At 37.8% G+C, this 27,317-nt stretch overlaps 1 protein-coding gene across 1 annotated transcript; it reads right to left on the bottom strand.

Moving 5' to 3' along the window:
* TACR3 (tachykinin receptor 3) lies at positions 1–25,525 on the bottom strand. The gene is made up of 4 exons (XM_037031924.1): positions 24,886–25,525; positions 4,217–4,405; positions 1,911–2,061; positions 1–54 (listed from the first exon to the last, which is right to left on the bottom strand). The coding sequence occupies exons 1-4, from the start codon at positions 25,428–25,430 to the stop codon at positions 1–3; spliced, it is 939 nt and encodes a 312-aa protein (XP_036887819.1). The 5' UTR covers positions 25,431–25,525.
* Positions 25,526–27,317: the final 1,792 nt, after the last annotated feature.

The raw sequence follows: 27,317 nt of genomic DNA, 5'->3' as shown, positions 1-27,317 counted from the left end.
TTATAAGTACATGGCATGAGTGTCATTTTCTATTATTTCAGTCTGAAATGAAATCTGAAAGACATATGGGCTGAAAAATGTAAATGTCTTACTTTTTTGAAATATTCTAGAAGGGTGATACTCTCAATTTATATTGATATTTATACTTTACAATTGTAGGGCAATAAAATCAGGAGGGAATATTTATGCCTTACTCTCATCAATTATACGGAGGCAAAACCAGAAATATTCCCTCTTGTGTTTGCTCCCCCTAGAATCGATGCAAAAATAAAAAAAAATATTAAATTTTTCTTGCTAGAAAAATAGTACAGTATATCAAGAAAAAGAACTATAATACATAATTACTGAACTTATTTTAATTTTCTGGAGTGAACAGGGGAAAACTGTTTAAGAGAAAAAGATGCCTAAACCAATAAGAAACCAAAGACAAGAAACTAAGTTGGTAATCCACAGAAATTATTCTGAAATACATAGAACATCACATCAGTTATTTAATGCAGTGATGCCTATACCATAGGTATAAGAAAATATCCCCCCAAAGAGCATTTTTCAATATAAGCAAGATGTCACAGAATGAGTGCTGAAATTACAGAAGAGAAAAAGAAACTGTTCACTGAAGACAACCAGGTTATTGCAGTTCTCCTAGTTTAAGAATTCTTAGGTGATAAAAGCATAATTTGGTTGTTTGTGCACTTCATTTTTAAGGTATTTTTTAAGAGAGAGATAAAATTATAAGGTGTTTTTTGGGAGGAATACTGCAGGCTGAAATGAATAAATTGATGTGGAAAAGATCAGGAATTTTCAAATACTAGAGATCATAATAAATTGTGAACCAAACATAAGTCTTATCTACCATTATTTATCAATAACAGAAGAAAAACCTATTAGTATTAAAATTGAATCCATTTTCTACATTATATTTTTATAACCTGGTTGACAAGTTAAATGGGTGTTTGCAAGTGAGGGGTTTTAAAATTGTTGAGTGTTTTGTGAGGGAAGTGTCCATGTAGTTGGTTCTATGTAAGTAAATGAACCATAAATAGAATAAATTACAATTGGCATTATATGCATGACTCTTATCCTCAGAAAAACCTCTTAGGTTTGCATTAGCTACATGCCAGTTGGAGAGAGGAAGATGAAACAGATGACCTCGATTCTTCTGAACTCTACAAATTTATCAAAAACCTCACTCACTGACTGAGTCACATAATGGTAGTCTGAAAAAATTCTTAATAAAAAATCTTAGTGAAATGTCTATATGATAACTTTAGAGGGCTTTTTGTTTAATTTGAATGTTCAGAAATAGGCTTCATAATGTTACCTTGTGAGTTGTAGAGGAATATCAATGCAACTCTTATCTTTTAACCAGACATGTGGGGGCTGGCTGTGCAGAAACCAGATGAGGGGAGAAGGAGGGGTTGAGAAGTGTCAGTGATGGGGGAAAGGAGGGGGTAGACAAATGGATATTAGGAAATTATTGCACATATTAAGAGAGACGTCATTGTAGGGATCAAAGAAGCTTCTGGAAAATTATAGAGTATATTATAGGCATTCTTTTTTATAGAGGATAAAGATAGCCAGAACTGCAGAAATATGGTCAACTAGAACTCCACAAGTGAAATTTCAGAAGTTTCATGTGGAGTGACTGAGAATACTCTGAATGAAGTAATAAAAAATCTTTCTGTAGGGAAGTGACTATTCTATACTAGTCAAGTGATACTGCATGCAATCAGAGGCTTATAGAAGACAAAAAAGAAGTAAAAGAAAAATTGGGTGAAAAGAAAGAAAACAAAAGTAGAAGCAAAGCATCAAATTATATTATACAGAGTTAAAAGGCCATAAGTAAGTTTTCACCTTCTCTGATGTGCCACAATTTACACAAATGCTAGGTAAATTATATGCAGTAGTACCTTTCTTTTAGCCTTTAGCTGCTCATGATACTTGTCACAGGTATCTCCTGGGATCTCTCCTCCCCAGAGAGTGATTCCGACGATGGTGTATGTGATGCCCATGACGAGCAACGGGAAGCAGTACACCAGTATAATGACGATGATATGGTAACTGAAAGAAATTAAAAAAAAAAACCCACAACATGCTGAAGGTCATATTGGGATGAAATAGTGGGGCTCTGAATTGATTTCATTTTAAAACATGATTGAAAATGCCAAAGAATATTTCCATGTTTTCTTTAAGGACTCATTTCACAAATCCATTAACGTACTGTGCTTTTGTCACCTGTAGTTGTCCAAATGCTACCAGCTGATCTTTGTCAGTCTTTGCATTCTACCTGAAAATCACAGGTGAGCTTTAGTGTACATTTAAACCACACCTGCCCCCACCTTGCCTAGAGGTTCAGAATAAATGCCTTTTCTCTGCTTGGTAATTGTTAAACTAACCTAATTAATAAATCACTAGAGGAAAAGAGAGAGGACAGAATAAACTAATCAACTGATAGATATTTTCTCCTGTGCACAGCTAGTCTATATATCTCTGTGACATTATTTGTATTTGAAATAAATTGTTTTTCACCCAAATGAAATAAATGTTACCAGATTTCATGTGCCACATCAAATTCACAAGCTATGTGACTGTGATTTTAAAAATCAAAGACATTAATATGCATTTTTCCAAAGTCATGGCACATTTGATTACATTACTCATTTGGTAAATAATATACAGACATGTCAGTCCCCACAAAGTCATGACACTATAAATTATCAAAGGAAATTCTAGGATTTCATAGCTTTCAGTCAAAATTACAAGGAGGCAGTTAGGAAGGAACAGAAGGTAACCCATTACACAACAGCACAGTTAGAGTTGGTATAAACTTCTGTGTGGCTTCCACTGTCTTAGTAAGACTTTCAAGTAATTCAAGGGTTTGGTATGCTAATCCCAATGCCCATTTTTTTTTTGTAAAGGGAATCAAACCTTTTAGCTTCTTCATTCCCTGACATCTCATTAAATATCAACATAATTTCAATGGGGAAGTGATTCAGTCAACAAAAAATGAAATTTTATTATAAATTTCATTTTATCATATAACTAAGATTTATTAATAATAATGGATAGAAAGCAGTTTAAAACTGCTTCTTGCTTTCCTTTTAATAAAAACTTGTAAAGGTCCTTAAAAACTGGACTCTTGGTAGAGCAAAGTTTGGTAAAATGACTGTTTTAAAAGATGACCGTTATATTTGTATTATTTGTTATTTTAAGAGAACAATGGGTCATTACATAAAAATTATATTAAAAGAAAATTTATGATTATAATTAAAAATACAAATAAATTACAGTTTTTCTATTTGCTTTTCTTTTTGAGAAATTTCTAAATAAAATTTATTGAGGCTATATTAATAAAATTATACAGGTTTCAAGTATACAATTCCATAATACATCATCTGTATACCGCATTGTTGCTTACCACCCAAAGTTAAGTTTCCTCCCACAACTGTATCTTTTACTCCCTTTACCCTTTACTGCCTTCTCCCACCTCCTTTCCCTCTGGTAACCACCATACTGTTGTCTGTCTGTGAATTTTTGTTTCTTTGTTTTGTTTTTTCATTTGTTGCTTTCAGCTTTATATTTCACACATGAGTTAAACCAACTGTTCTTGATTTTTTTCCTGTATGAGTTATTTCACTTAGCATGATAGTCTCAAAATCCATCTAGTTGTTGCAAATGACAGCATTTTATTTTTTTTAAGGTGGGCCCAAAATATGAAATGCCAGATTCTATCATATATTGTAGCACTCCTATTTTCTCTTCAACCTAATGTAGAAGTTTCTTTAATGTTAAAATAACACAACCAAGAAACCACCAGGACTCCCCTTCTTTCCAGACAGCTCTCTTAAAAGAGCAATCCACATGTTTGGGCTTTAGTTCCTCCCTTCTCACTCATTTCTGAGTCAGTAACAACCCTACCTTGTTGGGCATTGCTTTCATCTCCAATGCGCTTATCATCACCTCCTCTAGGAAACCCCCCAGAGCTGCCAAATATATAAATCATTACATTCTTCTAATTATAAATCTTTGTAACTTACACCAATTTACTGACTATACCATACTGTATTATAATATTTTAACATGTCTTTTTCCCCAATAATGTGTGAGATATCGAGAGAAATGCCTAAGTCTTATTTGTATAATTGGTGCTCCCAACCTACAGCTCCTCAAGTATTCCATAAATTAAATTGAAAACCATAATAGAGAACTAACTTACGTGAAATGTTGTTTGGGACCTTCTGGCCATTGCACATAGCAGAGAGTACGCCCTGGCATGACTTTGATTTTGGAGTACAGACACTGAGGGAAGGCGAGTAGAAATGCTAGAATCCAAATACTGCCAATGACAATCTTGGTGGCTGTGGCAGACAATCTGGGTTTCAAGGGATCGATAATGGCCATATACCTATATCATAAAACAAAACAGAACAAAACAAAAAAACAAACAACAAAAGAACATTTTGTCAGTCTCTTGTTAGCGAAGTTGAAAAAGTTAGTTTCAAAGGTGTTTTAGTGTCCAGGATTCTCTCTCTTCTGGTGAACAAGTTGGTAAGGATTTTGCTTCTGTGGAGGCAACCCAAAGTGGTAATTATGATATAGTCTTTAGAATCAGATAAGCTGAGGTTCAAATCCTATTCTGCCACCTTTTAAAATCTCTTTAAACTTCAGCTTCATTATTTTAATAATAGAAATAAGAACATCCACCACTTAGGGATGAAGCCGAGATCAATAAGAATAATGCAAGTGAAAAGGATGATTTATTATTATACCTCCCATATTTATGAATTTATCAGAATTCACAAATGTATGCTGAATGGAATTGGAAAGTTGAGAAATAAGTGCTTAAAATATGAACTTAGTACTTCCAAGGCCTCCATTTTTTCTCTATATGTTTCAGTTTTTTAGAGAAAGTTCTAGACAATATGGATAATCACTACATGATTGACAAAGAGAAATTCTAAAAAGGATGTCATCAACGTTTCTATATAAAAGCATGAAGCTTGCCCGGGCTGGTGTAGCTCAGTGGATTGTGTGGGCCTGTGAACCACATGATCGTGGTTTGATTCCCAGTCAGGGCACATGCCTGGGTTGCAGGCCAGTTCCCAGCAGGGGACTCATGAGAGGCAACCATACATTGATATCTCTCTTCCTCTCTCCTTCCCTTCCCCTCTAAAGGTAAATAAATAAAATATTAAACAAATAAAAGCATGAAACTCAAAAAATAAACTTTGCAGGTTAGAAGGGACTGGCAAGAAGTATATAAAGTGATGAAAATCAAGAGCCTACAACCAAGATTACTCTATCTAGCAAAGCCATCATTTAGAATGGAAGGGCAGATAAAGAGCTTCTCAGACAAGAAAAAGCTAAAGGAGTTCATCACAACCAAGCCAGCATTATATGAAATGTTAAAGGATCTTGAAGAAAACAAAAAAAAAATGAATAAGAAAATGGAAATAAATACATATCTATCAATAATTGAATCTAAAAAACAAAATAAATGAACAAGCAGAACAGAAACAGAATTGTAGAAACAGAATGTTTTGATGGTTGCCAGATGAGAGAAGTATGGAGGAATCAGTGAAAAAGGTGAAGGGATTAAGAAGTACAAATTGGTTACCACAGAATAGTCATGGGGATGTAAAGTAGGAAATGGAGTAGCCAAAGATGTATTGCATGACTCATGGACATGGACAAAGGTGTGGAGATTGTCTGAAGGAGCAGGTCTGGGTGGAGGGGGCCGAAAGGGGAAAAGTTGGGACAACTGTAATAGCATAAAATATAAATAAAAAAACCAAAAGCATGAAGGTCAGGGTTTAGAAAAAGATGAATAAATCAAGTGAGGCTATGCCTTTCTGTTAACCCCCTAATTGAATACATACTACATCATGAAAATCTGCATAGTATCTACCTACATAAATATATATAACTTTTATAAAATATATTTGAGGCTCTATAAAACACACTTACTTATGATTTTTTACAGTGCAGTAATTTTGGGAAATTGTTAATCTCTGAGTAATAGAGCAGAAAATAATGTAAAAAATATATTTTTTGCATTTCTACTAATAAATTACATTAGGCGTTATTTTTACTATTGGCCATTTTGTATTCTCAAGTATATATTGATTTATACAAAATTTCCAATGGCAACATGTTTATCAGAAAGTGAATATTACTTAAACCAAAAACATTTTAACCTTAAGAATAAACATTTCAGACTTCCGCCAAGATGGAGGCATAGGTGGAAACACTGTGCCTTCTCCCACAACCAAGTTTGAATACAACAAAGGTTTGGAGAAACAAAGACACAACCAAACGATAGAAAATTGAATTATACGGAAGTCCGACTACATCTAACCTTCAACGGGGGCGGTAAGAGGGGCGGAGCCAGCAGCGAGCAGGGTCGGGCAGGACAGGGCCCCCGACCCAGGCGCGCAGGCAGACGGGAACCAGTTGGGGTGCGGGGCAGACCGCGGGCGAATATTCGCGCACAGTGAGACGGACCACGCAGGCCCCAGGGGGCGAGGGCTGACGGCGGTGGCACACTCGCGTGCAGTGGGACGAAACGCGTGGGCCCGGTGACTGACGGCAGCACCGGTGAGGGCGGACAGGATGCCATAGTCCCTCTTTGACCCCGCCCCCAAATACAGCGTCACAACCCAGCGACTTAGTTGCCCTGCAATACCAGTGAGAGCCATTGTCCCTCTTTGACCCCGCCCCCACATACAACGTCACAACCCAGCGACTGAGTTGCCCTGTTCTAGTGAACACTTTAGGGCTCTGATCCTGCTATGGAACAGGCACGAACAACCCGAAGGATGGCGCAAGAAGAACTCAAAGTCCCAGAGCCAATAACTCTAAGCGACCGAGAAATTGCCAGCCTCTCAGAAGCACAATTCAAGACACTATTTATCAGGATGCTCACAGAACTGGTGGATTATAGTCACAAATTAGAGGAACATATGAAGGCTAAACTAATTGAAATGAAGGGAGATGCACAGGAAACCAATAGTGATGGAAAGGAAACTGGGACTCAAATCAATGGAATGGACCAGAAGGAAGAACAAAACATCCCACCAGAAAGGAATGAAGAAATGAGAATTCAAAAAAATGAGGAGAGGCTTAGGAACCTCCAGGACATCTTTAAACGTTCCAACATCCGGATTATAGGGGTACCAGAAGGGGGAAAGAAACAGCCACGAGTGGAAAACGTATTTGAACAAATAATAAAGGAGAACTTCCCCAGTCTGGCAAAGGAAATAGACTTCCAGGAAATCCAGGAAGCTCAGAGAGTGCCAAAGAAGTTGGACCCAAGAAGGAACACACCAAGGCACATCATAATTACATTAGCCAAGACCAAAATGAAGGAGAGAATCCTAGAAGCAGCAAGGGATAAGGGGACAGTCACCTACAAAGGAGTACCCATCAGACTGTCAGCGGATTTCTCAAAAGAGACCTTACAGGCAAGAAGGGGCTGGAAAGAAGTATTCCAAGTCATGAAATCCAAAGACCTACAGCCAAGATTGCTTTATCCAGCAAAACTTTCATTTAGAATGGAAGGACAGATAAAGTGCTTCTCAGATAAGGTCAAGTTCAAGGAGTTCATCATCACCAAGCCCTTATTATATGAAATGCTAAAGGGACTTATATAAGAAAAAGAAGATGAAAAAGGTGAACAGTGAAAGGACAGCAAACACACAGTTATTAACAACCACACCTAAAACAAAAGCAAACCAAGAAGACAGCTAGATCAGGAGTGGAACCATAGAAATGAAGAACATATGGAGGGTTAGAAACAGGGGGGTGGGAGGGGGAGAAGAGGGGAGAAGGCACAGAAAATAGCATAGATGGTAGGCAGAAAATAGATAGGGGGGAGGGCGAGAATAGTGGGGGAAATATAGAATCCAAAGAACTTGAGACACGTGGTTATAAACTAAGGGGGGGAGAATGGTGGGGGAGGGAGGGTGTGGGTGGAGGGGATTGAAGGGGGGGAATAGAACAACTGTAATGGTATAATCAATAAAATATATTTTAAAAAAAGAATAAACATTTCATAATAAGGATAATTCATTAATTTGTTTATTGCTTTGTGTTATTTTAATTATTAGGCAGAATTTGATCTTCAGTAAGTGTATTGGAACTTATCTATATGCTGTTCATAATAATAACTTTAGTTATAATTTACTTAAATAGAATATTCTTAATTTATAATGTATGGCAGTTAATAGATAGAAGCAAATGTTGGATATAAAAACACATATAAATACAGTACCTTGGTAAAAAATGAAAAACTTTGAAGACAGTAGTACAAAGTAGTAGTAGTACAAAGAAACAAACAAAATAAACCAGTACATTGGTTTAAGAAAATAAGGTGAACCATAGAAAGAATATAAAATGAAAACTGTTTAAAATTCACTTCTCATGCTTATGTTGATGAAAATAATAGCAATATTTATTGTTTGCTAATCATTACCCAGCAATTTATTACTTACATTATGTTCATTTGATATCCAGAATAATCCAACCAGTCCAATAATGAGTGCTTAAAAGTATATAAAGAAAAGAAAGCTGGGACTTAAAGAAATTAAGTAAGCCCTGGTCAGTGTGACTCAGTTGGTTGGAACATTGTCCCATAAATTGAAAGTTTGCAGGTTTGATTCCTGGTCAGGCACATACCCAGGTTTCAGTCCTATCCCTTGTCGGGCGCATCTATGGAAAGGCAAGCAAATGGTATTTCTTTCTCTCACTGACTCCTCTCTCTCTCCCCTTCCTCTCTCTAAAAGCAGTGAAAAAATGTCCTTGGGTGACTATATATACTTATATAAATATATATATATTTATATATATACACATATATAAATATATATACACATATAAGTATATATATTTATATATAAATTAGGTAAATTGTTCAAAAATGACTCAGATGGTAGTAAGAGCTAGGCTTCTAAACCAATTCTGCCAGTCTTCCAACTTCATATATATATAGATTATGGCTCTGAATATAACCATTTATGTAAGGAATTGTGAGAGGAAAAATATTTAAGGTAGATGCCTTGCAAAGAATCACAAGTTGCATTTTGCCTTATGAATTCAAAAGCATTTATGTACAACATGAAAAAATAAGTCAAACAGCCCTGGCTGGTGTAGCTCAGTGGATTGAGCACGGGCCTGTGAACCAGACGATCACGGTTTGATTCCCAGTCAGGGTGCAATGCTTGGGTTGCAGGCCAGTTCCCAGCAGGGGATGCACAAGAAGCAACCATACATTGATGTTTCCCTTCCTCTCTCCTTCCCTTCTCCTCTAAAGATAAATAAATAAAATATATTTAAAAAAAGAAAAATAAGTCAAACATATAAAGATAATAATTTTAGTTGGGCATATCTGTTTCAACTGCAGCTGATTATAAGCCACCATAGTGTTTCTCATTGTGTTGAACTGTTGTTTTTCCGGTGTTTCCAGAGTCAACCACAATATTTACCAATACATTTTCTTTTCCTGAACTATTTCTCAAATTCTATTATTTTCTTTTGCTTTTTTGTTGCTCTGTCATTTATGAACACATTTGGATGTTTAGACAGTTGATTTTTTTTTTTGAGACTAAAAAGAGAAATTGCCCAGGCTGGTGTAGCTCAGTGGATTGAGCTCGGGCTGAGAACTGAAGAGTCACTGGTTTGATTCCCAGTCAGGGCATATGCCTGGGTTGTGGGCCAGCTCCTTACCATGGGGCATGTGAAAGGCAACCACACATGGATGTTTCTCTCCCTCTCTTTATCCCTCTCTCTCTTTCTTTCTTTATCTATTTATCTATCTATTTATCTATCTATTTATTTTTATTTTATTTATTGTATTTATTTAATTAAATCAATTTATTTATAAATAAATAAAACCCTTTAAAAACCTGCAAAAAATCCTTAAAAAAAGAGAGAGAAATTGAGTGACATGAACAGGGTTGGAATCCTTTACAGCCACTCTAGCATGGATAATTCAAAATAATCTGCAAATCTCTTATAGATGTTTTCTAGTCAATTAGTCTAATGATAGATAAATTTTTCACTGACAAGTAGGATATTATATGGAAATAATTTACCAGTATATTGTCACTAATGCTTTCAGAAAAGTAGAAATTTTGAAATTTTAAGCTGCCAGTTTTGTCATTTCTGGTCGGATCTATCAGTTATTCATTCAGCCAAACATTTATTGAATGTCTGCTGTGATATTCCAGACACTGTAGTGGTATAACAGCGAGGAAAGACTTCACAGACCTCATAGTCTAGTGAAGTAGATAGATATTAGTCAAGTAATCTCACCAATATATGTAAAATTACAGATATGGTAATGTTACAAAGGAAAGATATATGTAGTCATATGAATGCAGTTACAGGGAAAACATATTTAGATTGTGAATCAGTCTTCCCCAGGAAAAGTCAGTCTGGGTTGAAAATTGGAAGGATGACAAGGCAAGGTAGCAGAACAGGGAGGGTTGCAAAGATTTCTCAGAGAACAAGCACATGAAGAACTCCTGTGTTAATGGTGGGTTTTTACAGGTTGAATTGTGTCCCCTTAAAAAAGGTATGTGGATTAGTCAAGGAATATCTATGAATGACCCATGGACATGGACAACAGGGTGGGGATTGATTGCAGGAGGTAGGCTGGGCAGAAGAGAGCAAAAGGGGAAAATTGAGACAACTGCAATAGAACAACAATAAAATATTTAATAAAAAAAGAAATATTGAAGCCATAGTTCCCAGCATCAGAGAATGTGAATTTATTTGGCAATAGAATCTTTATAATGGTAATCAGGTTAAAATGAGGTCATGCTGGGTGAGTCCTAATCCAATGAGTTGGTACAAAGGAGAAATTTGGAAGCAGAGAAAAACACATGGGGGATGCTATGTGAAGATGAAGGATTGAGTGGTGCATTACAACCTAAGGAATGCCAAACCGCCAGTAAATCCCCAGAAGACAGGAAGAGGAAAGGAAGGATTTTCCTTCAGCTTTCAGAGGGAGCTTGACCCTTACCAGTACCTTAATTTCAGATTTCTAGCTTCTAGAACTGTGAAACAAATATTTCTGTTCTAAGTCACTCAATTTGTGGTACTTTGCTATAGCAGCCCTAGGAAACCAGTATGAGTCAGAATGAGAGAAGTAAACGAGTAGTTTATACTCATTATGAACGAGTAATTAAGGACCAATGTAATTGAAACACAGAAAGTGAAGGGGGAAACTTACTTGAGACGGAGTTGAAATGCAGGTTAAAGATTTTTGTCTTATGGAAAGTAATTGAGGTGATTCAATCTGATTTTAGTCTGGGGAATGGACTGAAGGAAGGATGGAAAGAATGGAAGTAGAGAAATAAGTTACCTGGCTATTGTTCTGGTTTGGGTAGGAGATGATTGGTACTTGAGATAGAGAGTTGTTACAGGAGATTGAATATGGTAATAATCTGAGAAAAGTAAGAAATGTTGAAATATTGCAAAAAGGGCAAGCCAGTTAGCCAAAGAAGATGGTAGAATTGCCAGGTGTTGCCAAAGACCAGTTTGAAATTGTTGACTAGAAATTCATGGTAGCATTAATATTTCCTATTCTGTGACTCTTTGGCTTCTCCATTTTCTGTACTATTCCTAACCTCCCCCTGTCTATTTTATGCCTACCAATTATACTTTGCATTTCCTGTACATTCCCCCCATTCATTCTCCCTCTCCCCTTCCCCATTCATAACCATGTAATCTCCACTTCTGCAATTTTGTTCCTGTCCTAGTTGTTTGCTTAGTTTTTGTTTTTGTTTTTTAGGTTCAGTTGTTGATAGTTGTGAGTTTGTTGTCATTTTACTGTTCATAGTTTTGCTCTTTTTATTTCTTACGTAAGTCTCTTTAACATTTCATGTAATAAGGGCTTGGTAATGAATAACTCCTTTAACTTGACCTTATCTGGGAAGCATTTTATCTGCCCTTACATTCTAAATGAAAGCTTTGCTGGATAGAGCAATCTTGGATGAAGGTCCTTGCCTTTCATGACTTCAGATACTTCTTTCCAGCCCCTTCTTGCCTGTAAGGTTTCTTTTGAGAAATCAGCTGACAGTCTTATGGGAACTCCTTTGTAAGTAACTGTCTCCTTATCTCTTGCTGCTTCTAGGATTCTCTCCTTGATTTTAATCTTGGTTAATGTAATTATGATGTGTCTTGGTGTGTTCCTCCTTGGTCCAATTCTTTGGGACTCTCTAGGCTTCTTGGGCTTCCTGGAAGTCTATTTCCTTTGCCAGAGTTGGGGAGTTTTCTGTCATTATGTTTTTAAATAAGTGTTCAATTTCTTGCTCTTCCTTTTCTCCTTTTGGCACCCCTATGATTCAGATGTCAGAGCGCTTAAAGTTGTCCTGGAGGTTCCTAAGCCTCTTCTCATTTTTTTTGAATACTTGTTTCTTCTTTCTGTTCCGGTTGGATGTTTATTTCTTCCTTTTGTTACAAATTGTTGATTTGAGTCCTGGTTTCCTTCCTTTCACTGTTGGATTCCTGTACATTTTCGTTTATTTCACTTTGTATAGTCTTCATTTTGTGACTGAACTCAACCAACTCTGTGAGCATCCTGATTACCAATATTTTGAACTCTTCATCAGATAGGTTGTCTACTTCCTTGTTGCTTAGCTCTTTTCATAGAATTTTGATCTTTTCTTTCATCTGGGCCATATTTTTTGTCTCAGTGCACTTGTTATATAGTACAGGGCAGAACCTTAGGTGTTTGCCAGGGCAGGGCAACCCTCTTTGCTGTCTTGTGGCTGTTTGTGGAAGAGGGGTCAGAGAGGGAACAATGCCACTAGCTTGCTCTGCTCTAGCCCCACTCTCCTTCACTTCCCTCTCTTCCCACAAGTGGATTGTACCCTTTCAGGTGCAGATTCCCAGGTCAGTGGGTTTGTGTACATTCTAGGGCCCCATGGGCTTTTCCAGTGAACTCTTCTGTCATACTGGGAGTTCCTCCTGCTGTCACTACTCCCACAGGATTTTATAGTTAGAAGTTTTGAGTCTTTAGGCGCCTGGTCAGCCAGCTCCTGCCTCTCCCTCATGGTCTACTACCTTGCCCTCGTGGACCACCACCTTGCTGCAGGTCCTCTCTGCCCAGCTGCCCATCTCTGCCCCTCCTACTGACCTGGATGTTTCTTTAACTCCTTGGTACTCAGAGTGCCATGCAGTTTGATTTTCTGGCATTTCTGGTTATTTATTGTTTTTAAATTGTTCGTTAGCCTTCTTTTGGTTGTGCAAGGAAGTAAAGTGTTTCTACCCATGCCTTCATCTTGGCTGGAACTCAGTATATGCTTTCAATTTAAATTTAACAATTAGGGTTATCTATTCATTTACTTGTTTATTAAATATCAAGTATTTATTTTCAAATATTTCTTAAATGTCAACTATTTTCTAGGACTTTGTGACATTCTTTGTCCATATTGATAAACACAATAGATGTTGTTCCTAATCTTGTGGAGTCAGAGTCTAATGCAGAAAAAAATACTTTATTAGAATTGTCAAAAAATACATAAGAAAGTTTTACCCAAATGTCACTGGGAGCAACATTGCCTCTTGAGTATTAGGTTAAACTTTCCTTGGAGCTGTAGTGTAATGGTCTTTGTGAGTTAAGCACACTCCCCCATGATTGCTAAATATTTCTACTTGAGCTATTTGGTGCCTTCTTTTTTCATTCTTGAATCTGTATAAAATACATTTACCCCACCCATTGTGAACCTTGATGCAAATTTGTATTGTCACTTGATTTCCACAAGAAAGTCAATTATAGAAAGCATTTCAAATTTCAAAATTTTATTGGATCTACATATTTAAGGGAGGAAAGACTATACCATTAGTTGTCATTGTTATGGTTCCAAACTTGGCTTTTTCCCCTTTGTTATGCTCACCTTATAGTCTGTCATTTTCTAAAACCCTACATGTACCATGAGAGATCCTGTCACTTACAATCCCTTGAGAGGTTGAGCCGAGTCTCCTATTTCCTCATTAGGCTAGTCTGTCTAGCCCTGTGGGAATTCTCCTGAATACAATTGTCCTCATTGTTTGCATTGTGATGTTATGAAGAGAGATATACTATTAATTATAAAGCATAAAATAGAGAATTTACCCATTCTGGGGTATATATTGAAGTAATGGGGAACACATTAGGTGTAGCTTCCCAGAATTAATTAGAATGAAGGTGGAACCAGAGGGAAAATGCAAAGTCCTGGGTTGGAGAAAGTGTGACGTATTTGAAGACCTAAAGAAGGCACAAGACCTACACAGCAAAGAGGTGAGGGAGAAAAAGAAATAAAAAATGAGCTGGAGATGTAGTTATTAAGCATGACTTCACAAATATAATATATTCAATATAAATTTAGATTTTCTTTTATAACAATAAAAACAATAATTGTTAACATGTTGAATGTTCCTATGTATCAGACACCTCTAAGACCTTATATAGAAATTATTAAATCTTTAAATTCTAATTATTTATAGTAACTATAAAATGATTCATATAAAAATTCTACCCTATTGGTGAACAATAGATTAAACAATTTCTCCTCAAAATTTCAGACACAAGTTCAAAAGTGGTTTTCTATGCTGACAATATAAAATTTACTGCTAAAGATTATTTCCTGCTACTTATACTATCTCTGATGGTAATAGCTAAAAAATCAGAACATAATAGATTTAATTCATGAGATATTATAAAATTGTAAATGACTTTTTTGAAATTCAGTTTACTACTGTGTCATTTCTAGATTTTCTCAGGAAACTAATGGCAAGACATATTATATAACCTTGCATATATCACTTCAAAAGCACTTTTTTTCACAAAGTAACTTTTATGTTATCAATCATATATTAAACAATTTTGTTAAATTTTAATTACTTATGAAAATATTTTTGAACTCTTAGCAGATTATCTTTGTAGGAACAATGACTTTATCAAAATTTATTTGAAGTTCAAATTCACCCATAAATATTTCTAATATTCACTTCTTTATAGAAATAAATTACTATATATTATAGTATGTTGGATACATAACTATACATGATATTCTATTTGTACATAAGGTAATATGTATACAAAGTCCTTTCTCATGGCAATAGAAAATAAATTTAACCAAGTTTCATTTAATTTTTATAAGGGGAAGAGTGGACTATGTATACATAGTCCACTATGGGAAGCGAGGACTAACTATGGGAGGTGGAGGTGGTTAGGCCTGGGGAGAATTATGGGGGAAAATAGGGACAACTATAATTGAACAATAATAAAAAATAAAATACTTAAAATTTTTAAAAAGTGGGGTGAATCCTCAGGAGAGAAGCCACTAATAAGAGATGTGGATACAGCTGGGCTTAGCAAATTTGCAGCAAAATTTGCAGAAAGAAAAGTGTGGTAGGTATAACCTAAAGTTTTTCTCCACTTTTGCCTCTCATCACCTGCAGGTGTATCCCATTAGGCAAAGCCAAGAAGAGGCCAAACAGTAACTAATGGGCCCCATCTATGCAGTTAGTCCACAGAAATAGTCAGCCAGGTGGGAAGGGGGCAGAAGAAGTGTGGAATAGATAGAGAGTAGATCTGAACTGAAAGATGGACATGACCCAGATCAAATATCCTTCAACAGTTTCACATTTTTCACACACTGGTTTCCTTGCTGGAAGGATTTCCCTCTTGTTCATACCTTGTTCTAAAGTTCTACAGCTGGGCTCCACTCAAATTACAGAGTGTTTACTGTAGATTCTTTCCCTTCTCCTAGTTTCAGGGTAAACTTCAGGGTAAACTCTGAAGGGTAAGTTTCAGGGTAAACTCTCCCTTCTCAGAGCTCCAGCAGCATTATGCTCTTACTTATGGGAGATGCTAATTTCATTCTTCTCTGTGTTCTGTGGCACTTAAAAAGTCTCTGTAGTAGTCAACATGACGTTTGAATAGTGACTGCATGTGGTTGTGGAATAGTTTATACAGATGGTGAGTGAATAATTGTTTACAAATGAGAACTTCAGCACATGTACAATTTTCTAAAAAAATAGTTTTCTTAACTTTGCTAAAAGGAAATAATAAACAAAATGTAGAGTGTGATTATGAGGTTAAAATGACATTAAATAACACAATGTATACACAGACAGATAATGTCAGGCCCAGTAGACAGTCTAAATTATTGTAAACTATGTTGAATAACATGAAATTATCACTTGGGATAAAAACAGCTATAGTGGTAAATTGAGACAAAAACAAGAAAAAAATAACTTACTTAAAGTGGTTCTTAGGTATATGTAATTGGCATGGAAAGAGAAATAAGCTTATGTCCACAATCTGACCTAAGAATTTAAAAATCTTACTTTAATATTGTCTCTAGCTCTTCAACAGAAATTTATTCTATCTGGATACTAGGGTATTGGGTTTTCTTTTTCTAAATGTCTCCTTTTAAAATAATTTCCTGTATGAAAGTAATGAGTAATGAGATCTATGCAACTTCAATCAGGGCAATTTGTGATTCAGTGATTAGATAAAAATACTTAATGTTATTCTTGGAAACTTTGTAAATTCTTCAGGTATACTAGGAATTAATTCCTTTCAATTTTGTCTAAACTGGGTTTGACAATATCAAACTCCTTTCTGAAGTAAATAATGGCATGTAGCAGTTCCACTATGTTATCCTTAAACTAATAGAGATGATGGTGCCCATAAAACTGAGGATATTCAAATCTTTTGGTATTTGAATTCTTTAAAAAATGTTTATTGATTTTAGAGACAGAGAAAGGGAGGGAGAGTGAGGGAGAGACAGAGAGAGAAAGAGAAACGTCAACGTGGGAGGGAAACTTCAGTTGGTTGCCTCTCATATGCACCCTGACCTCACCCCAACTAGGGATCAAACCCACAAACCAGGCATGCACCCTGACCAGGAATTGAACCCCCAGCCTTTTGACATATGAGATAATGCTCCAACCAACTGAGCCACACTGGCCAGGACCAAATCAGTGGGTATTAAGTTGTAATAGTGTAAATGCTTATTGAACTGTGCTAATGGAAGAAAGCTGATAATATACAACCTAAAATTGGAAAATAAAGATGGAAAGTAAAGGCTATTTTTATATCTAAGTTTTAATTTTAATATATTTTATGATATCTTAACAAGGTAATTTGAGCACAAATTATTCAATGATAGAAAATGATAGGAAAAGTTTATACTGAGTGCCAAATATTTGTAGTCATTATCCTAAAAGCTGTGAATATAATAGTAAACAAAATAGATATTAGTAAATAGAGAAAAGAAAAATAAAACAGCATAAGTATATGGAAAATGACATGAAGCTACTGTTTCAGACAGTAATCAGTTTGTGATTATATGATTACATGAGATACACTGGGCAATAAAAAGTTATTCCTTGTAAAAATAGCTTCTCTGTCATCTCATAACCTAGAAATGTAAAATAATTTTATTTTTATCGTCTTTCTTTTTTATTCTCATGGACTTTACAACTCAGTAGGGCAGACACACCAAAAAAACAATAAACATTACAGCTGAACTTATTATTTAGTATTTTGCAATGAGATGCATGTGATAAAGACAAAAATAAAGTGATTTAAAATAAAGGAGTCAGGGACTGGAAACAGCTCAGGGAATGAGTAACATGGCCATCTGGAGGACGAGAGTTTCACCGAGTGTAAGATCCTGAGGTGGAAACATGCCTAGTGTATTGATGCAATAGAGTGGACCAGTGATGGCGGAGCTGAGTGGTGGAGTGGTGAGTAGGAGATAAGGTCAGAGAATAACAAATGACCTGTTACTATACATTCTTACAGACTATTGTAAGGACTTTGATTTTTACCCTGACAACTAAGGAGCCATTAGAAGACTTGTGGAGGGGATATAGTACCCGATTCAGTAACAGGATCGCTCTGGTTGCTGACCAAGAATATACTAAACAGGGACAAGGGGAGGAGTAGGGTAACCAGTGAGGTGAGAAATGATGTTGACTTGGATTAGAGAAGCAGCAGTAAGCATCTTAAAAAGTAATTAAATACTACATGTAGTTTGAAAGTAGAGGTGATTAGATTTGCTGATGGATTGGGTATGGAATATGAAAGAAGAGATGAGTCAAGAATACTTTCAAGACTTTTGACCTGAGGCTGAGATTTTGACCCCAAAAGATTGCAGGAGGACTGAGTTTTGCAGTAGTATCAGGAATTCAGTTTGGGACGTGTCAAGTCTGAGATGCCTAATAGATTTCCAAAGGGTGAAGTCATGGAGGTGGTTGGATTCAGGACTCTGAAATACAGCTGAGGGGTTCAAGCTAGAGACATTCACTACAGTATCACCAGGGTATAGGCTGTATCTGTTTTGTTTATCCCTGTGTGCTTCATAGCTATATAATGTTTTGTACTTAAAAGGGAATAAATATCTGTTGAGTAAGTGAAAACAAATATAGTGAGTCATGCACTGGTAAATGTTTTAACCACAGTCTGAGGGGAAAAAACCAAAAACCAAAACAAAACAAAACCCCTGTTTTTTAGTGTTTGCAAATTTCTGTGGTATAAATACTACTAAAATGTCAAGCTACCAATGTAGCATCACAGTGTGCAAAGTTGGGATGAAATGTGCAGTCGATTCCTTCTAGCTTGTAAAAAAAAGCTCCAAAGCACTATTGAGTTCACTATTGTTTAGTAATATGATCAACACATATTTTCCTTACTTATGGGTGTCATGAGGATTTGAAATAACCTTGATATGTAGACTGATGTGAAATTTAAAAAAATCTTATGGATGATAATACAAGCTCAAAATAGGAGACTTAAGTGAATATTTAAGAATCCATGTCACATACAAAACTAAGAGAAACTGTGAGATATTTATCCCTGTGCTATTAGGCAGGCTTCTAAATTACTCCACATAGGTGAATTATCTTTACATAATTCCTGGGAAAAAGATTTCATGGCTTATAAAATAGGTTATTATAATGTTAACAGCACTCTGTTGTCAGAGTTGTCTTCATGATTTCTAATTCAGCCTACAAATTGCGTTTAAGATGTTGCTACAAAACATCTACCACAAAAATATCTATGCAAATTTTAATCAAGTTGTTCTCTTTTGGAATCCAAACTGTTTGGCATCTAATTAATTAATTAGTTTTTAAAAGGCATCTAATTAATTAATTATTATTAATAATTTTTACTGTTAAACAGACATGATGTAAGATTATATTACATTATGTTATATTGGTTTTACTGGTAAAACAAATATAATGTAAGATTTACCATTTAACTATTTTTAAGTGTAGAGGTTGGTGCACTGTGCAATCATCACCACCATCCATTGTCAGAACTTTAAAAATTTTGTTCTAGGTAAAAATGTGCATTTTGTTGTTTATATATTTTTACAATCATAAAAGTATGATTACAAATATTCACAAATTATCATATAGGTATGTATATATCAATATAAAATATATATAATCATAAAAATATAAAAGAAAATAAAATTAACCCAAGTCTCACCACTGAGCAAATCAAATCTACATCAATCTTATTGCACATGTAGAATTATATCAGACTGTTAAGTTCATGGTCTAAAAATTGCTTGTGTGTTTCAGGTCCCTCTGTGTCTCAAATGGCATTCAGTCTCTGTGTCTAATGAAGTGGTGAAGCTATTGCCTGTTTGCAGCATTTATTTAATGTACCATTGAACACGCATTAATAAAAATGATTTATGCTCAGAGGGGTGAGGCACAGGGAGGAAGATATATGGACAGATACTTCAGAGCTGAGCCCCAGGGATCCAGAGTTGAAAGTAGACAATGAAAGGACACTGGCCATTAAGAAATTGTTAATGGAGAAAAAAAAAAAGAGTAAGGGACAAGATAATTTTTTCAAATTCTATTTGTAACAAAAATAGACATCAAAAATATTTCAGGCAAAGAGCAAGTTTGCAATTTAGGAGGTTTTCAGATTTGGATGCAATGTGCCTAAAACAACAATCTGGAGAAGAACATGGCTTCTTCCTCTGGAGAAACTGTTAAGCTCTGTGCCAAAGTGTTGACATTGTCTTCCTTTCTTTCTTCCCTCCCCACTTCCTCCTTCCCTCGCTGTATCCTCCCTCCCTTCCTCTCTCCCTCCCTCCCTCCCTTCCTCTCTACCTTCCTTTTTTCCTTCCTCTCTCCCCCTCCCTCCCCACCTCTCTCCCTTTATCCCTCCTCCTCCTCCTCCTCCTTTTTCTCCTTTCTCTCTCTCTCTGGCCAGGGTGTGGTGGAGAGAATGAAAGTGATAAAGATGACTACTGATAAGCTCTTATCAGAGCTCCCTAGAACCTCCTTGAAATAATTGGGAAAATAGCAAGATATGATTTATAAGTAATGGTTATAAACTAAAAATAATTAATATTCATATTAATGTTACCACATTTATATGCATGTGTCAGGAGTTGTAGGAGAACTGATGTTATTATATTCGAATATGTGTTTGTTTGATTCTTGAATAAGAACTACAAATTATAGGAAGTGCTGATGACTCCCAATGAATTACCTAAAAATAATCCTTTCAAAACCATAGTTTGTTACTATTTTGCAAAGTTTTAGTTTCTTGGCCAATAAAGACACAAAGCAGAAGGGAACACATTTCAGGATAAGACCAGAACCTGTGTCCCCACGTTGAAATCTCTAGTAGAGTTACCAATATTGTACTTATTTTAAAAAGTGGAAGTAGAAAGTGAGCAGTTCTTCCAGTGCAAAGTGAAGGGTCAAGCACTTCCAGGAAGACTCAATGGCTTTTTCTCGACAAAATGGGTAGCCACTGGCTTGAGCACCTCCATTGGCAAAATACATTCATGAAGGCACTATCTACAATCCTTCTCAGGTCTAAAAATTCTAAGGCACTTGCAAGCATTTTGCTGCAGCTGAAGAGAAGTCAGATGTGCCTGAATCAAAAGGAAAGTAGTTTTTAAGCTCAGAGAGCCTTTTAATTTTTGGCTGAGGGATAGAGTGAACTGTTTTCTAATGGGATATAATTCAGTTTATATTAAATGAGACAGAAAACAGTCACAATTAAATAAGTCAAGTGTTCACCTTGCAGTTTAAATGATGTATTCCTTTTTTGCCATAAATTTCTCTTTTAATTAACAGGAAAATTTCAGCCTTGTATCAGTGGGCTGTACTCTAGAAGAGATCACAATTTAGTAAGAGAGTGTAAACACATGGAATTCTTCTCTATCTCTGGTAATCAATTTATCTTGCTATCAGTTTTTTATTGTATAAGATTCTTTTCTTTTCTTTTTATTTTTGTTTAATTACAGTTGTCCCGACCCCCCCCCCCATCCCCATTGCTCTCCCCTGCCCAGCTCCTCATCCTCCCACTCCCTCAGTCAGCCTCCACTCTGTTGTCCATGTCCTTGGGTCCTGTATACAAGTCCCTTGATGAGACCCTTCTCCTTCTTTCTCCTATTATCCCTCTCTCCTTTTCCTCTGGTCACTGTCATTTTGTTCCTTATTTCCATGTCTCTGGTTCTATTTTGTTCATTTGTTTGTTTTATTAATTAGATTCCACTTATAGGTGAGATTATATGGTATTTATTTTTTTACCACCTGGCTTACTTCATTTAGCATAATGCTTTCCAGTTCCAACCACACTGTTGTGAAGGGTAGGAGCTCCTTCTTTCTGTTGCATAGAATTCCATTGTGTAAATGTAGTACAGTTTTTTGATCCACTCATTTAGTGATGGGCACTTAGGTTGCTTCCAACACTTGGCTATTGTAAATTGTGCTGCTATTAACATTGAGGTGCATAGGTTCTTCTGGATTGGTGTTTCAGGGTTCTTAGGGTATAATCCCAGCAGTGGGATCACTGGGTCAAAAGTCAGATCCATCTTTAGATTTTTGAGGCATGATGCACTCCTTTATCAGTAAAAGCTAACTAGGGATTCAACACCCTTTAAGATTATTTCAACAAATTATTTATAGTATAAAATATAATTTCTGTGAGTGTCTGCGGTTAACTATGTAGTATATATGCTAAGGAGTCCAGGCAATCATAAACAAAGGACCACGACTCACCTGAATCTCCCCTGAAGGGTTATCATTGCAAACTTAAATCTATAAAATAACTGCAAATACAAGTTTTTTTTTGTTTTTTTTAAGATATTTAGATTATTATTTATTTATCTTTAGAGGGGAAGGGAAGGAGAGAAGGAGAGAAATATCAATGTATGGTTGCCTCTTGTGAGTCCCCTGCTGGGAACTGGCCTGCAACCCAGGCATGTGCCCTGACTGGGAAAGGAACAGCGATCATGTGGTTCACAGGCCGGCACTCAATCCACTGAGCTACACCAGCCAGGGCTGCAAATACAAGTTTTTAAGTTTTTTTTCCTAGTTCATCCTTGATGTAGAGAGATTTTTTTCCACTGGTAGACTATTGGGAGTTCCGAGAACTGTTATATTTGTATAATATTTGACTTTAAAAATTATCTTAAAGTCTTCTCCTTATTTCTGTATTTCTTTTTTATTAATTGTATGCTCAAAGAATACTTCTTTAAATAACAGTTTTTAAAAAGATTTTTGGTATCCAAACTGAGTATGCTTCAGATTTCGTTACAAATTGTATGCTCCATAAATTTTGTATACTTTTAGTAAGTGAATGTTTTCTAATAAAGAATAAGTAGTATTTATTAATTTTAAAACAGTGAGTGTAAATAGCATCACATTAACCAGTGAGTGTAATTTCAAACCAGTGAGTATAAATAGCATTACATTAACCATTAAAATAACTCCAAGCCCATTTCAGATTTTGTATAAATGCTGGCAGACAGTATTTCTTACTTGAAATACCACCATTTTCACACACATTAAATTTTCATCAAATTTCATAATGCACCACTAAAATGTAAAGGATATTGGGACAATTTTATAACATGATATGCTAGAGCTTCTTCTCCTGATTGCAATACTAAAAGCCATATGCTTACAATAAATAAAAAAGACAAAAATAAAAGTAAAAAAGAAACAAAGACAAAACAAGGAAGGTGCACAAACCAAAGCAACATTCATTTATATTTATTTTGTTAGAGTAAGGTTAGAAGCAATTTTACCTGTTGCCTAATTTAGGGCTGATTTAATTGCTTCTTTTTATTTCTACCCCTACAGAAACGAAGGGTTGAAACATGTGGAAAATCAGATATAAAGGGGAAAAGGATGATTGAAAGTTACAGAGATGGCAAAATAAAAAGTGTGATTTTGTGCTTATTTCTTCTACTAAGTGGCAACTCACCACTGCTCCTTCGGTTTAACACTCTGAGTCTGGCACTCCAAACAGTTTCTAAAGATATGATCAATACCTCCGTGCTTGCCATTTTACAATAGGAAACACAAAGGATAGACTTATGGAAATAACTTCTTCCTTATTATTTTCTTTATAATAGTGGCTTAACATAGTAAGAATTAGTATTAAGCCTCATTTCATTTTGAAACAGGCTTGCTAATGTAAACAAAGTGTACTTTTCTTTCCATGGGTGAGAATATTGAGATTTGCAGTTACAGTAAAACCATCCCCTATGTCTCCCATGTGGCTGCCAATCACCAGGCAAGGCTGGAATCAGCTGGTGTGGTGCATTTTTTTAGCACAGTGTTGAATCAAAGTGTAACCAGTTTCAGTAATATGTGGGGATTTACCACTGTCACAAGCATGCATATTTCATAATGTTCAATATGATAAAGCAAATGCATACAGAACATTTTAAAACTTAAATACGAGAACAGACATTGGAGGTCTATCCAGCTTTTTATTTGAGCATCTCACAATCTCCACTGCAGATGAGGAAACAATCTAAAAGTTAAACAGCTACAAATCAGTGTGTCTAATTTCTTTTCCTTAAAAATGCATTGGATTTATTGGGGTGATATTGGTTAATAAAATTATATAGGTTTCAGGTATACAATTCTATAATACATCATCTGTATACTGTAATGTGTGTTCACCACCCCATCACCTTAACCCCCTGCCCCTCTCCTTCCACCACCTTCTTTACCTTCTTCTACCTCCCCTCACCCCTCTTTCCCTGTAGTAATCACCATAATGTCATCTGTGTCTATGAAGTTTTCATTTTTCTTTACTTAATCCCATCACCCTTTTACCCAACCTCTCAACTCTCTTCCTCTCTACAGCTCTCAAGCCTGTTGTCTAACCACTTATTCCCTGGGTTTTTTGGTGCTCATTGTCTGAAAGATTTGGGTGCAATTTTCGAGGCACAGGATTTGCCCAACTCGTAGCCCCTGCAGATTACTGGAAGTGAACTCTAACCCGAGATGGTGTGGAAGCCGCTAGCTGGTGGCAGTCTTTGGGAGGGAGTTTGTTGCCCCTCGGGATGGATGTTCTGTGACTAGGCAGCGAAACCAGCGTTGAGCGGGGATGCGGATAGGGAATGTGCTGGGTGGGGATGAGGACCAGCAAACCAGAGAGTGGAAGGAAGGGTGGAAGGTGACTTCATCCATTTCTCTGAGTGAATAGGTTCTGATAGAGATGGAGAGCAAAAAAGCACATTTTACAGAGACATAAATTTTGCTGTGGTCGTTTGAAGCCATTTGAGAAATTTGCTAGCATTAGGTGTTTCTAGCTGATTTTGTTCTACTTGGAGTTACAGATTTTCCCATACTCCTCATTCAGTCCCTCGAAAGCTCTTGAGAGGGTCATGGGGTTAGGCTGGGCGTGGGGGGACCATGGAAACAGAAACTGGTTCAGGCCTTGGAGGACTACAAATGGGTCCCTGACCTCCTCTCTCCAAGAACGCCTTCCTAGTCCCTTTCCTTTTATCACACCCGACTTGTTACCATTTCCCCTGTAACCTTATCCCCCTGCCCGGCTCTTTTCTGTCTCTTCACCCTCCTCCTTCCCGGCTTTCTCCTCACCTGTCCACCGCAATGGCCGTCATAGAGTAGATGCTGGCGAACACCGCTGTGATAGGGAAGAAATTCTGGAAGCGACAGTAGTTGGCGCCGAAGTACCACTCGCTGTGAAGAGCATAGATGAAGTTGACCAAGGTGTTGAAAGCGGCCATGGAGGCGTCGGAGAAAGCCAGGTTCACGAGGAAGTAGTTGGTGACGGTCCTCATGCGCTTGTGGGCCAGGATGATCCAGATGACCACGAGATTCCCGAAGACCGCCACGGCCACCACCACGCCGTAGGCGAGGGACCAGAGCGCGATGCGCCAGGACGGCTGCACGAACTGGTTGGTGAGGTTGGCCCGGGGCTGCAAAGGCGCGGGGGAGGTCGCGGGCAGTCCCAGCGTGGAGGACGAGGCGGAGAGATTGCCGGCCTGGGCCAGTAGTTGCAGCCACTCAACCTCGGCCGCCCCGGTGGTTGCCCCAGCCGCGAGCGCCTCACTCAGGTGCCCCGCGTCAGCGCCCGCGCCTCCCGCGCCGGCGGTCCAGTTCGCTGCGGGGAGAGAGGCCATTGCCCGGGTCTGCAGCCCCAGATATGCCCACTCACCCGCTGTCGGCGCGAGCCGAGTCCCCTGAAATTCTTTGCCTCCTGGGCTCTTTGCTGCTGGGCGGGTGGCCCTCAGCANTTGCCGGCCTGGGCCAGCAGTTGCAGCCACTCAACCTCGGCCGCCCCGGTGGTTGCCCCAGCCGCGAGCGCCTCACTCAGGTGCCCCGCGTCAGCGCCCGCGCCTCCCGCGCCGGCGGTCCAGTTCGCTGCGGGGAGAGAGGCCATTGCCCGGGTCTGCAGCCCCAGATATGCCCACTCACCCCCTGTCGGCGCGAGCCGAGTCCCCTGAAATTCTTTGCCTCCTGGGGTCTTTGCTGCTGGGCGGGTGGCCCTCAGCACCCCGTGGAAGCGCCCCCGGGAAGATATTACTCCCCTAGCTGGTGCAGGAAAGATTTGAATCAGCAAGCGACGGGGAGCACAGGCACCTCTTTCGCCGAGGAGTTTGCTACTTTGGCAGGCTGGCAGGATGAGATGGCTGTAAAGAGAGATACTAGTATCTGTCAAGAGGGCGGATCTTGGAGCTTGTCCCGCCGGAGCTCCCCACACCCACTAGAGCATCCCGGCTCTCGCACTTCGGCGCACTTTATAACCCCCAGCCTTAGTGACGTCGTGGGGGCCGCGGAGTTGACCAATCCCTTTGCAGGCTACAATTGCGCTCCTTTCCTCCACCTCCCGCCGGTTGCGGAGTTCATTCATTCACTACCTGTCGCCCGGCAGCTGGAGCTTGGCGGATGGACGTGCTTAAGGAAGGGCTGCATCGTCTCAAATGTAATTAAAATCTCTCCAAGATTGTTTCTCCTTTTTGCATTTGGAGGTATTTTGTTGAGGTCCCTGCTCTCAGACGTTAACGGTGGGCTGTTTTTTTCGGAACCAATTAAAGCATTCACCAGTAAATCGAAAACATCCCTGGGGATTTTTCTGAGCAAGTGTGGATGTAGCCTGCTCCGGGCAGTGGGCATAACTAGCTTAGGAGCCCGGGCCGGTGTTAGGTGTTACTGGCTTTGGGAATCTCACTCAACTTTCTGCATGTGTGTTTATGTTATCACTTCTCAGATCTCTTTTTCTCTCGCTTCGTTCCTCCTGGACGATTCTGCCCTGGTTGGAATGCCACAAGGACAGAGGGTAAATCAAGAAATCCGAGATGCATTTAAAAAAAAAAACCCACAAGGGTTGGCTTTATTATTTCTCTGGGATAAACATACCCCGTAAGCAATCTAAATAATACACTTGGTTATATAGTTTTGCACATTTGGCTCATTGGTTGTTAGGGTCTGACCATGAGGACATACTGATGAAGATGAGCAGCAATATCCTTAGTTTCCTGGGCAGGTGTGCAAGCCTGACTTCCGAGCTGAAGCTGGAGCAAGGGAGCTGGAGCGCACTGTGGAATGCAAGCTGCAGAAAGCAGTCTGTGCTTAGACAGATTTTATAGGCAATTTACCACTATGTTCCAGAGGCGATGCTCTCCTTTACGAATTTTCTGGGGGCAGGTGTGCAGGGATTTAGTGTCAAAGATAATTTGGCAATCTCCTGAAAACACTTGATATCTTTGAACCTCAGTTTCCTCATTTGAAAGTGAATATATCCAAAAAAACCTAATTTACAGGGTAATTAGGAGGATGAGCCGTTCCAACAGAATTCCTTCAACAACACCAGCAAGATGGAGACCTCCATAAATGTTAGCTACTTCCCCATTGTGCATTTCATTGAAATGTTTTCAGGTAAAATGAAGCACAGCAAGTTTTCTTGACTTTAGAGGAAGGTGCCTTTTGATTTGCGAATGTTCTCTATTGTTTAGTTTCCCAGTTCAGAGTAGATTTTTAAAAAATCCAGCAATGATTATTGCACAAAT

This window comes from Sturnira hondurensis, unplaced genomic scaffold, assembly GCF_014824575.4.
Source record: "Sturnira hondurensis isolate 20B ecotype Veracruz unplaced genomic scaffold, ASM1482457v3 Scaffold0021214, whole genome shotgun sequence".
NCBI classification, from domain to species: Eukaryota; Metazoa; Chordata; class Mammalia; order Chiroptera; family Phyllostomidae; genus Sturnira; species Sturnira hondurensis.
The sequence above is the reverse complement of the archived record's forward strand: the minus strand, read 5'-3'. Positions and strand labels throughout refer to the sequence as shown.

Bases quoted from the DNA above. Each gene is read 5' to 3' on its own strand.
- TACR3 (XM_037031924.1), bottom strand. From the start codon at position 25,430: ATGGCCTCTCTCCCCGCAGCGAACTGGACCGCCGGCGCGGGAGGCGCG. The intron at 4,406-24,885 runs GTGAGGAGAAAG...TTTATGATATAG, and splicing joins ACGGCCATTGCGGTGGACAG to GTATATGGCCATTATCGATC. The intron at 2,062-4,216 runs GTAAGTTAGTTC...AATTTCTTTCAG, and splicing joins GGTCCCAAACAACATTTCAC to TTACCATATCATCGTCATTA.